General features: G+C 30.3%; 3 protein-coding genes across 3 annotated transcripts; 1 reads left to right on the forward strand and 2 right to left on the reverse strand.

The window, feature by feature from the left end:
- Window positions 1-1,104: 1,104 nt before the first annotated feature.
- LOC130512928 (uncharacterized) lies at window positions 1,105-2,288 on the forward strand. The gene is made up of 2 exons (XM_057011428.1): window positions 1,105-1,328; window positions 1,955-2,288. The coding sequence occupies exons 1-2, from the start codon at window positions 1,105-1,107 to the stop codon at window positions 2,286-2,288; spliced, it is 558 nt and encodes a 185-aa protein (XP_056867408.1).
- A 671-nt stretch (window positions 2,289-2,959) lies between these two features.
- LOC130512927 (uncharacterized) lies at window positions 2,960-3,830 on the reverse strand. Its single transcript, XM_057011427.1, has 2 exons — window positions 3,424-3,830; window positions 2,960-3,359 (listed from the first exon to the last, which is right to left on the reverse strand). Exons 1-2 carry the CDS (start codon window positions 3,760-3,762, stop codon window positions 3,063-3,065), a joined length of 636 nt encoding a protein of 211 aa, XP_056867407.1. The 5' UTR covers window positions 3,763-3,830; the 3' UTR covers window positions 2,960-3,062.
- A 3,883-nt stretch (window positions 3,831-7,713) lies between these two features.
- On the reverse strand, window positions 7,714-9,401 carry LOC130494948 (putative F-box/kelch-repeat protein At1g12870). The gene is made up of 3 exons (XM_056985805.1): window positions 9,281-9,401; window positions 8,601-9,184; window positions 7,714-8,363 (listed from the first exon to the last, which is right to left on the reverse strand). Exons 1-3 carry the CDS (start codon window positions 9,399-9,401, stop codon window positions 8,355-8,357), a joined length of 714 nt encoding a protein of 237 aa, XP_056841785.1. The 3' UTR covers window positions 7,714-8,354.
- Window positions 9,402-12,093: the final 2,692 nt, after the last annotated feature.

Consider the following 12,093-nt stretch of genomic DNA (forward strand, 5'->3'; position numbering starts at 1 on the left):
TGAAAAAGAAAGTGTAAATTTAAATAATATAAAAATTTAAATAATATAAAAATGGATTGAACTTTAAAAAATGAACTTACCGCTTCAACGATTTGGTTGATCCGAACCCGAGGCAAGCCGGTCGATCTCGTCGAATCGTCATCCTCGGTTTGAAGCTGAGACACTTCCTGTTCCATCTGACTGTCGATGAGGGTGACCACATCCCTCACAACACCATCATCAATCTCGCCGGTCTTCTTGTTGGTATACGCCGTCTTTATTAGGCGGAGATGATCAACCGGCTCCCCCTCATTTTCTTGCGCCTTGAAAAAAACATAAATTAAACAAACATTAGTAATTAAAAGAAATGCACAAAAAAATATTAGAATCTTAAATAATATAATAAAAACCGACAAGCTTACCAAGCGATCTCCCAGACTGGCTAAAGACTGAGCACCCAAGTTATGGACGTACATGCCCTTCCCCTTACGGTCGCTCTTGCGGTTGGTGGAGTTGGTGGAAGAAGTTGCTCTGACTTCGTTCTTACTCCAATGCTCACTCAACTCCCGCCAGACCGTCGGGTCCATCGCCTTTGGAACCTTTAAAAAAAAATTGTTAAATAAATAAAAAAATATTTTAAAAAATAAAAAAATTGTATCATAAATAAAAACGGACCTTGTTTATTTCCCACTTCTTCTTCCACGAGTGCATCTACTTCCCATAGTTGTCCATAACTTTATGGACGAAGTGGTAATAGATAAACAACGTATCATCGGCATTCCAGTTGAATTGTTGCTGAAAATAAAACACAATTAGTAGAAAATTAATATTAAAGATGAAAAAAAAGTAAAAAATAAGTAAAAAATAGAAAACTTACCGCAAACTGTTGAAACCACATATGCTACTTCTCGAGAGGGAAGTCGGTGAAAGTCGGATGTCCATGGTCGAGGGACGAGTACATCATACTGTTGATCCATCCGCTGATCCCGTTCCCGGATCGGTCAAACCTAATAAAAAGAATTAATTATTTTAGAATTAAATATTTTAAATGAATCAAATTTTAATGAAAAAAAAATAGGTTTAATTACCATGTCTGACCCTGTCCCCATGGATACTGAGTGAGATATGGAAGATGGTCACGACCCGGCTGTCGAACAAACTCCGCAACTCTCAGAAGTGCCGGATGAGCAGGAGCATGAGCAGGAGCAGGAGTGGGTGCCACACCGGGAGCGGGAGGAGAATGAGAGGGAAATGGAGAAGGAGATGTCTGGTAGGAGCTGTACGGCGATGCGGAACCCGAAATGGAGCCGCTCCCCGAACCACCACGACCACGACGCTGTCGAGAGCGGGTATGTTCCTCTTGAGACCTTTATATAAATAAATTTTATTTAATATATACAATTATTTATTTAATTTGTTAATATATTAAAATTGTTTAATAATTACAAAAAATAGTTTTGATATATTAAAAATAGATTTAATATATAAAAATAGTTTTAAATATTAAAATAGTTTAATAATTACAAAAAATAGTTTTAATATATTAAAAATAGTTTTAATATATTAAAAATAGTTTAATAAATAAAAAAATAGTTTTAATATATAAAAATAGTTTTAATATATAAAATAGTTTTAAAAATCAAAAAACGTTTTAAAAATCAAAAAAAACGTTTTAAAAATCAAAAAAACGTTTTAAAAATTCAAAAAATAGTTTTAAAATCAAAAAAAACGTTTTAAAAATCAAAAAAACGTTTTAAAAATCAAAAAAAACGTTTTAAAAATTCAAAAAATAGTTTTAAAATCAAAAAAACGTTTTAAAAAATCAAAAAAACGTTTTAAAAAATCAAAAACACAAAATAAATCAAAAAAAAAATATACCAACAATCCAAACAACAATCCAAACATGCAAATCCTAAATATTCCATTCAATCCTAGAATTTTCTATCTAACAACCTAAATTTCGAGATCTATAAAGAGAGGAAGAGAAGAGATATGAACTTACATGGGAAGAGAGGAGAGGAAGAGAGGGGAGGAAGGAGGCCGAGAGGAAGAGAGGAGAGGAGAGGAGAGGAGATCCGTCGAGGAAGAGAGAAGAGAGGAGAGGAGAAGGACAGGAGCCGCGAGGAAGAGAGAGGAGAAGAGAAGGAGGCGGTGAGGAAGAGAGGAAAATCGAGAAGGAGAGAAATGGGGAAGAAAAGAATGAAAACCTAATTTATGAGGGGTCCGACGGACATGGTCCGTCGAAATTTCCTCGAAATTTTTTAACGGGGTCGTCGAAATTTCCTCGAAATTCTCTTGTTGGCGGCTAGGGTTTCCTGGTTAATGAAAAACAGTCCGAGGAAAACATTCCTCGAAATTTCCTCACAATATTGTGAGGAAATTTCGAGGAAATAGGGTTTGGGGTTTTGAAAACATTGATTTTTTTCCCTATGTCATTTCTTATACAAATGTAATTCATAATAATGAGGTTTCTTTGTATAGATGATCATAAATAATGAAATAACACAATTACAAAAATTATTGTAAGTATTTCCTTTAACGTTTATTAAAACGTATAAGTGTTTATCTTATGTTGTGTGGTTTTCGTCTCAATCCGCAAAACATTGTTTTCGGGTTAAAACCCTAAAGTTGGACTTTATAATCTGCCTAAGACACTTAATGAAGGTTATATACGTGTTATTCAATCCGTAAAACGTTGTTTTCGGTTTAAAACTCCCTGTTCCTCGAAATTCCGTCGAAATATTGTGAGGGAATTTCGAGGAACTACCAAAAATTGGCCAGGTCCTCGAAATTCCCTCGAAATATTTCGACGGAATTTCGAGGAAAGCCAAAAAATTTGTATTCCCTCGAAATTTCCTCGAAATATTTCGAGGGTATTTCGACGAAAAAAGGTGTTTTAAATCAAACCCCTAAAATTATTTTGGTCGTCGAAATTTCCTCGGAATATTTCGAGGAAATTTCGAGGATCTAGGTGATTTTTATCAAACCCCTAAACCGTTAAGGGTAATTCCGAGGAAATTTCGAGGAAACCCTAGCTTCCCTCAAAATTTCCTCGAAATTAGTAAAAAAAAAAAAAAAAAAAACTACTCTGATTCCGACTCATCATCAGCAGATGAATCTGAATCTGGATCTTGGTGAAACTCTCCAATAACTGGTTCATCCTGTGCATGAACGACGGCTTCCTCTGTGAAGTCGGTGAAATCTACTACAAGGCCAACTCCTGCTACATCTTCTGCTGCACTTAAGTTACTGGATGTGATTGGTTGTAGTGGGTCTTCCAGCTCAGAACTCCCCTGAACTCGGCCTCTCGGGTTGAGTCTGGTAACAGTAACCCATGGATCATCTCTGTTTCTTATCCGGGGGTACTTGATATAACAAACCTGTAACATTTTTAAATTTTTTAGTACAAGTTTAAATTATTACACATGATGACCAATAACTTACCTGATCGGCCTGAGAAGCAAGAATGAAAGGATCATAATATTGCAGCTTTCGTCTCGAATTAACTGATGTAACACCAAATGCATCTGTTCTCACACCTCGATCTGGAGTGATGTCGTGCCAATCACAATAGAAAACAGTACAGCGCAATCCAAGCAGGCCTAAATACTTGATTTCCAAAATCTCATGTATGTGTCCGTAGTATACATCATCTCCCGATGCAGAACAAACGCCAGCATCATAGGTCGTACGCGAACGTTTCGTCTTTTCAGTTGTGAATGCATATCCTCGAGTACAAAATCTCGGATATGACTTCACAACATAGTTTGGTCCAACCACCATCTCGCGTATCCAATCGTCAAATGTTTCACCTCTGGCCAAACCAGCAGACACCTATTAATAGCACATATATATGAGTATAAATATGTGATAAATAAACTGAAGAAACACATCAAGTGATCTCTTAGGATGCTCTGGTCCGGGAACGAGAATGGAGAGAAACAAAAACTCTCGTCGCAAGCACAAGTTTGGGGGTAAGTTGTATGGTGTAACAATGACTGGCCATAGAGAATATTGTCTTCCACTCTTCTCATACGGGCTGAAACCATCAGTACATAATCCAAGGTAGACATTTCTTCTCTCATACGCAAAGTCGGGATACTTTGATTGGAAATGTTTCCACGCTTTTGCATCTGAAGGATGTCTAATCTCACCATCTGTTGAGTGCTCCGCATGCCATCTCATTCGTTGCGCTGTGCGTTCTGAAAGATACAACCTCTGCAACCTTTCCGTCAAAGGCAAATACCACATCCTTTTATATGGCACTGGAACTCTTCCACTCGTATCTTTATAACGAGGCTTTCCACAAAATTTGCATGTAGTCCGCTGATCATCCGCCCTCCAATAAATCATGCAGTTATCGCTGCATACATCTATTACCTGATAAGATAAACCAACCCCAGCTACGAGTTTTTGAACCTCGTAGTATGAACCTGGAGCTACATTATCCTCAGGTAGAATACCTTTAACAAAATTAGCTATCGCATCCACACAGTCTTCAGCCAAGTTATAATCTGTTTTAATGCCCATCAGTCTCATAGCAGATGATAAAGCTGAATGACCATCTCTGCAACCTTCGTACAATGGTTGCTTTCCAGCATCCAACATTTCATAAAATCTCCTAGCTTCTGCATTGGGTAAATCTTCCCCTCTAAAATGATCATTTATCATCTGCTCAGTACCTACACCATAATCTACATCCGCCCTAATTGATTCTTCTAATCTAACCGCCGGCTGAGGTTCACTAGTACTACCAAGTTCATAATCAGTTTCCCCATGATGATACCAAATTTTGTAACTTCGTGTAAACCCACTCAATAATAGATGAGTCCAAACATCCCACTCTTTAATAACTTTTCTATTTTTACAATTAGAGCAAGGACATCTTAACTTACCTGTTTCTGCTTCCGGTTGTTGGCGAGCTACCCTCATGAACTCGATTATACCTTGATTGTATTCTTCCGTAAGCAATCTCGTGTCCGGATCCAAATGAGGACGATCCATCCAAGAACGAAAATAATTTGAAGAAGACATGTTTTTTTGGAATCAAATTCGTGAGACTAGGAGAGAAGAAGAAAAGAAATGGAGTGAATGAAGAGGAAGAGGGGTGGCTGTATTTATAGATGAAATTGTCCCGGCATACTGAGGAAATTTCGAGGAAATTTCGAGGGAAACAGCCATCTCCTCGAAATTTCCTCGAAATAGTTTAAATCCCCAACGGCTCTCCCAACGGCTCTCTAACGGCTACAAGATGTCGTCGAAATATTAGAAATATCCGTCGATTGTTTCCGACGACCCTGGTTTCCTCGGTATTCCCTCGAAAATTACCGAGGAAGTTGGTCTTCCTCGAAATTTCCTCAAAAAATAGTGAGGAAATTTCGAGGAAACCCCATTTCTTGGTTTCCTCGATATTTCCTCGATATTTTGTCAGAAATTTTCGAGGAACTCATTTTCCCTCGGTATTTCCCTCAGAATCTGCGTGTTTTCTTGTAGTGTTATTTCGTTCTTTTGTTTTGGCATGAGATTTATAAAATGTTTAATATTTAAAATTATTAAAGAGATATATACTTAGGTTAAGATATGCGCCTAGTGCAAAATAAATAATTTATATTTACTAATTATTGTTTTCTGCATATTATGAAATAATAAAATAATAATTATATATTAAATAACTAAGAAATTAGTTACTATTATGTAATAAATTAGCGTGCACATATAAATCAAACGATCGTTCTTGTTTATTCTTAATCATTTTAGGGTAAATAAATCAAAACAATAAATTTTATATATCATATATTATATATAATTAAATTTAAATGGTATTAACATAAATATATAGTATACGTTTAACATGGATATTTATTAAATAAGGTTTCTACTCATATGATTTTATAATTATTTGCTTATTTGTGAAACAAAATTTTACGCCAACAATTTTATTTTAATGTGAGATGTTTAGTGGTTTCAATAATTTATAATCATTTAATAAAATAATTTTTTTGAAATTAAAATATTAACATTTTAATATAGTTCTATTCAAATATCAAATATAAGTATGTATTTTCATATGATGTATAGTTTAATTTAGAGGATATGAAATATATATATATATATACATAAACACCAATTAAAATAAAATTATTTATTCATATGGTTTTATAATCATTGTATCTTATTATAGAAAAAAAATTAAACTTTGACCATGTGAGACTTTTAACAGTTTTAGTAATTTATACTTGTTTTGAAAATTAAAAATACAACATATAAAAAATAAAATTTATATTCTATGGAAAATAAATATTTGGCCCTTAAAATAAATCATTGTGCATGGTGAAATTTTTATGAAAACTATTTAAGAAATATTGTATAGAAAATTAAAATTTATATTCTTGATCAAATTAATATTTTTGGCTCTTAAGCAATTTTTTGTTTGTTAATTACATAATTTGTTTATTGATTGAGCTGATCTCATTTTTAAAAATATTTTAGGTCAAAGAATCAATAATCGCGTAAGAAACTAAAATTTAGGCCGAAAAATCTGAAACTTACTATTTGATTACAATGAAAGGAGAGTACAAAATTATATTAACCTTTAGTTTTCCATTAGAATTACATTGCCATGCCACTGTGATATTAAATTAAGCTATATTTAAGTATGGTTGTTTTTTTCCTAATTTAAATAACAGATTTAAACATTTAATATCTTTTCCTAATTTAAATTATAGATTTCCTTAATAAAATTTTAACCAAAATAGATTTTCTAATATATTTTGTATTAACATATTAAATATTTTTAATATTTATTAGTAACAAATAATAAACTAAAAAATCACACATCATAATCAAATTATATAATATATAAATAAAATGTAAAACAATTTATTTATATATTTTTAGCATAATGCTTTCATAATATAAATTCAATTAGTTATAAATATAAGATGTGTTTATATGATACACTGTGATGTAATAGATGATTAAGTCACAAAATATAATTATTTTAAAGTAATAAATAAAATTGTTATGTTTTAAAATGTTATATTAACAATTATGTAATAAATTTTAATTTAATATATATATATATAGAGTATACCACTAGTACACAAAAAACTAAAGTGAAAGAAAATATTTATACAGTCACGAGTCAAACTCTAAAAATAAACAAAAATAATACAAGATTTTTTTTTTAACAAATTTATTTTAATAGAAATTATAGTTCCAAATATGTTTATATATTTTATGTATTTATAATTTTTTTTTATGGGATGCTAAGATTTTTGAATTAAAAAAATTTATGACTCCCCTCTATATTATTTTAATTAGAAAATTTAAAATTTAAATCATAATATTTTATTGAAATTTTATTTTTAATTTTTATCATAACTGTAAAGATTATTTGTTTCAATTTAAATTTATATTTAAGTATTACAAATACATCATTTAATATTAAAAAAAAACTAAAAACATAAAATAAATACTCACTTGGTCGGGCGGGTCAAAATATAGTTTAGATTAAAATATTAATCAGTTGATAAAGTGAACAAATAAAATAATCTATGGTTTAGATACTCAATTTGAGTCTTTTACTGTTGGCCATGCCCTTAGACATGTATGATCAATTTATTCTTGTAAGATATAATGATAATAGCTACTATTCAGGTTCCACCTTGTTCTCTTTGGATTCTCTCTAGGGAAAGTATTGTACACAGATAAAGTCTGATAGTGTTAACGTTAAGTGTTTGTGCTTCCTTTGGTGACTCGTGAAGGATTACACGGATAGTGTTAAAGAGCTCTGCTACTCAGGCTAAAGTCATTGGCACAATAGTATCTATATCTGGTGCTCTAGTTATAGTGCTATACAAAGGCCCGAAACTTCTCTCTTCTGCTTCTTTTACATCTTCAGAACCTACCCTTTCGCTTTACCTTGATTTGACTTCTTTCGATTCAAGTTGGATTATAGGAGGCGTATTTAGCTCGTTACGCAGTACTTGCTTGTTTCAATATGGTATATTCTTCAGGTATGACAAAAGACTATTTTTGTGATTTTATTTCGGGGACACATACAGCTCTTGCTAAGTTTGGTAGCTCTCTAAGATTCCAGACTCAGATCTGGTCAAGGATACTGATATGATAGCTCCTCCTTGCCCACGAACCACACTATACCCACCAGAATCTCTTCTACTATGTCATGTGGAATGTTTACGCTTCTTCTTCTCTTCCCCTCCATCGCTAGCTGGACCACCTACCTTTAGTTAGGGTTATCAGCTCTTTTTGTGTGTATTGTGCCATAATATGACCATGATCTTGTATGCTGAGGCTGATTCTTGTCTGAACTCGAGAATGAGCAGTGAATATATTCTGAGAGATAGGAAGGATCAACATGGCTGTCTTTCATTTAGCAAAAAAAAAAAAAAAAAAAAAAAAAAAAAAAATGGCTGTCAGATACTCATCAAGATAAGTTACTTATAAAAAAATATTTCTCTATTAAAGCATCAACACATAAAAATACAATACAATCAAACTTATTGGTAAACAGAGACTAGTGTCTCAAAAAAAGACATATGGTATTTACTAGCAGTAAATTTGTAATGAAAAATATGGGTTTTGGAACCGTAGAATACCCATATGTCATGACAAGAGTTTGAGAAGATAACATGATCGTTGATTGTTGCCACCGGAATGATGAACCTATCGTAGAATTCTGGCGGAAAACACGAAAATTCTATGGAATACAACACTTCCCATGAACTCTTGTTTATGTCTAGACCCCAAATTTTGAAGAGAAGGTCGTTATTACCAAGACGTTTCTTGAAGATGCATGGACGATGATTAAGAATACACATGCTTAATTCTTGGCAGTCTCTAGACTCCAAATCCTGAGTAGAATATTTATGAAACGTCTCTGTGTGAAGATCAAAAGCTAGTAGATTACAGATGCACGGTTGGCGGTAACCCATCTCTTCGCTGTTGAAGCTGAAGCAATAGAGCACTCCATCCAAGTGAATTATAGGTTGGTCACAGTAAATTCGACAGTTGGGTGGATCTACGTATCTCCAACTATTAGAGTCAAGAGACAAAACCTTGCACCTAGTAGATTCATTCACCAATTTGTCATCACACTGGAAAAACCATAAAAGCTTATACTTTGGAATCACACCATTCTCTCTTCCGATCCCTAGCAACGAATACATCGATTGCCCATAAACTACAAAAGCAAACCAAATTTATATAAACAAAAAAGGTTATATAAAATGGTTTTTGAGTAATTGAAAGTATAGAGATTGAGTTAATATTTAAGTACCTTCATCGAGGGTAGAGGTGGGATCTGGGAGTATGCGGCGGCTATTAGTAGCAGGATTGACAAGGTTAAACTTAAGATCATTGGTTTTGGTATAGATACAAAACAAACCGTCGTGGACCATATTTCCAATTTTACCTACGTTAATGATTCATATATATCTAAAGAGTTATTCTTGGGTTCACTCCTTAGGGTGAACCTTTAGGTTCACCAACCAATAGAAAATTGTCATTTTAGATTTATTATCTTTTAATTAAGGAAACAAATAACTTGTCAAATTATATTATCTTTTCAAAATAAAATTTAAAAATAAATAAAAATAGTATATAAAAACGAATTAAAAAATTAATGTTGTCAACTAAACCCTAAATTCTAATACTAAACCCTAAACTCTAATCCTAAACCCTAAACCCTTGGGTAAACTCTAAACCCTTGGGTAAACCCTAAACATGTTGTCAACAAAATACTAAACCCTAAACTCTAATTCTAAACCCTAAACCCTTGGGTAAACCCTAAACCCTTGGGTAAACTCTAACCCTTGGAAAAATAATAAACATTTGGATAAATTCTAAACTATAAATCTTAAACACTAAACTCTAAATCTTATAAATAAATATTTTTTTAAAATAATATTTTTTAGAACTATTGTTATTTTTATTTATTTAATCTTTTTATTTATTTTAAAAGCATAATATAATTTGGCAAGTTATTTTGTTTCCTTAATTAAAAGATACTAGATTTAAAATGACAACTTCCTATTGGTTGGTGAACCTAAAGGTTCACCCTAGGGGGTGAACCCAAGAAAAAGTCATATCTAAATACTTCCCAAGATCTGGTTACCATTTTTCTGTTATTCTTAAGATATCAAAAATATTAGTTCGAGATCATATATCCAAAGTTTGTTGAGAAAATCTATTAGTGTTTATTCTAATAATTTATTATACTAAATATATACTTAATAGTTTGTTCCTATTATTTTGCCATTTTTGGTTTTCTAAAAAAAAAATATATATTAAACATACTACGATTTTATAATATCCTAAACCTACTTTACCCAACGCTTTTTGCTATAAATATAACAATCTTCACGAGCTTTTCCAATCACAAAAATAATATATCATTATCTTTAGTTATCAAAATCTGCAATGGTAGTTATCGAGTACAAGTAATTTATACTTGAAAGAAAATTAATATTCAGGGGACATTCTAATAATAATAATTTTCCGTAGTCAACAATGTATTAATATCAAGCTATTAACATGGCTTTATCGAATAAATTTTCCTTGGTAAATCATGCCCAACTCTTAACAAAAAAAAAATCAGGGCCAACTAAAAGGATAATTGGATCACGTCTAAGTATATAATATTATACCATCTAATATATATAATATTTTCAAAATTATAATTTTTACATGGAAATTAGTTATATAATTATCAACATTAAAACCCATATAATTTGACATTAATTCCATAAAATTAGAAAACTGAACAATATTTCTTATAATATTTTAACTAGGTTTTTTTCCCGCACATGCGGGAATAATCATTTAACAACTAATTATTAGTTTATGTCTTATTAATTTAAAAATTAGTATAATAAATATTTGTTTATTCTTTAACAAAACTTTTAAATCAAAGATTAATATATATATATATATATGTATATATGATAAAACATTCATCAATATATATGTTTATTATTGTGATAAACTTTTAAAAAGAAATATATATTAGAAATATTTTAGAAAATATTTTATACAAATATTTTTGATTGGTTAATATTTAATTATAAATAGTTCTATATCTTCATATTTTATAATAAAAATATTATTTACAGATAACAACAATATATATATATATATAAATTATCTATTTTTTTTTTAAAGTATGTCTTATTTTGATGATTTTATCATATTAGTTTATAAGAAATTAGCTAATATAACTAAGAATCTAAGATTATTAATAGAAAATCATATTTAACAATATAATAAGCAAAATTCCTTAAATTATGGAAAAATGACACATAAAAAATCACTTTTTGATTGATTAATATTTAATTATAAATTATCTCACGTCTTAATCTTTTATAAAACCCTAGAGGAAGAAGAAGATAACAAAATAAATAAATATATGAATTATCCTACAAATAAATATATGAATAAATAAAAATCTGATTTTGCAGATAACAAAAAATATCAATATGAGAATTATCTTCTTTAATATATATATATTTTGATAATTGTCATACTAATTTATAATCAATTAGTGAATATAAAATATAATATATTAATAATGTAAATTTCGTATTAATTTTATAAGAAAAATAAAATTTAAATCAAATACCTAAAATCATGGAAAACATGACACATAAGCAAATTTTTATTAATATTAATATATATTTCGTTTTAATTTTATAATAAAAGAAAAATTTAAAGAAAATATCTAAAATTATGGAGAACATGACACATAAGCAAATTTTTATTAATATTAATATGTATTTCTTTTTAATTATATAACAAAAGAAAAAATTAAATCAAATATCTAAAATCATGGAGAACATGACACATAAGCAAATTCACATTTCAAATAATAATATAGATATTAGTATTTCAAGTTTTGTTAAACAAATACCAATATAATATCAATATTTTTTAATTCCTAGCCTAAATAAAAAAGGACTCTATACTATAAATTTGTTTAACAATAATCTATACTATTAAAACATGAATATGATCTATTGATAGGTGTAGTCCAACTATTTTAATAAAATTATTAAAACCTCTTATTAATCATCTAAAAGAAATATTATACAATAA

This window comes from Raphanus sativus, chromosome 5 (assembly GCF_000801105.2).
Source record: "Raphanus sativus cultivar WK10039 chromosome 5, ASM80110v3, whole genome shotgun sequence".
Taxonomy (NCBI): Eukaryota; Viridiplantae; Streptophyta; class Magnoliopsida; order Brassicales; family Brassicaceae; genus Raphanus; species Raphanus sativus.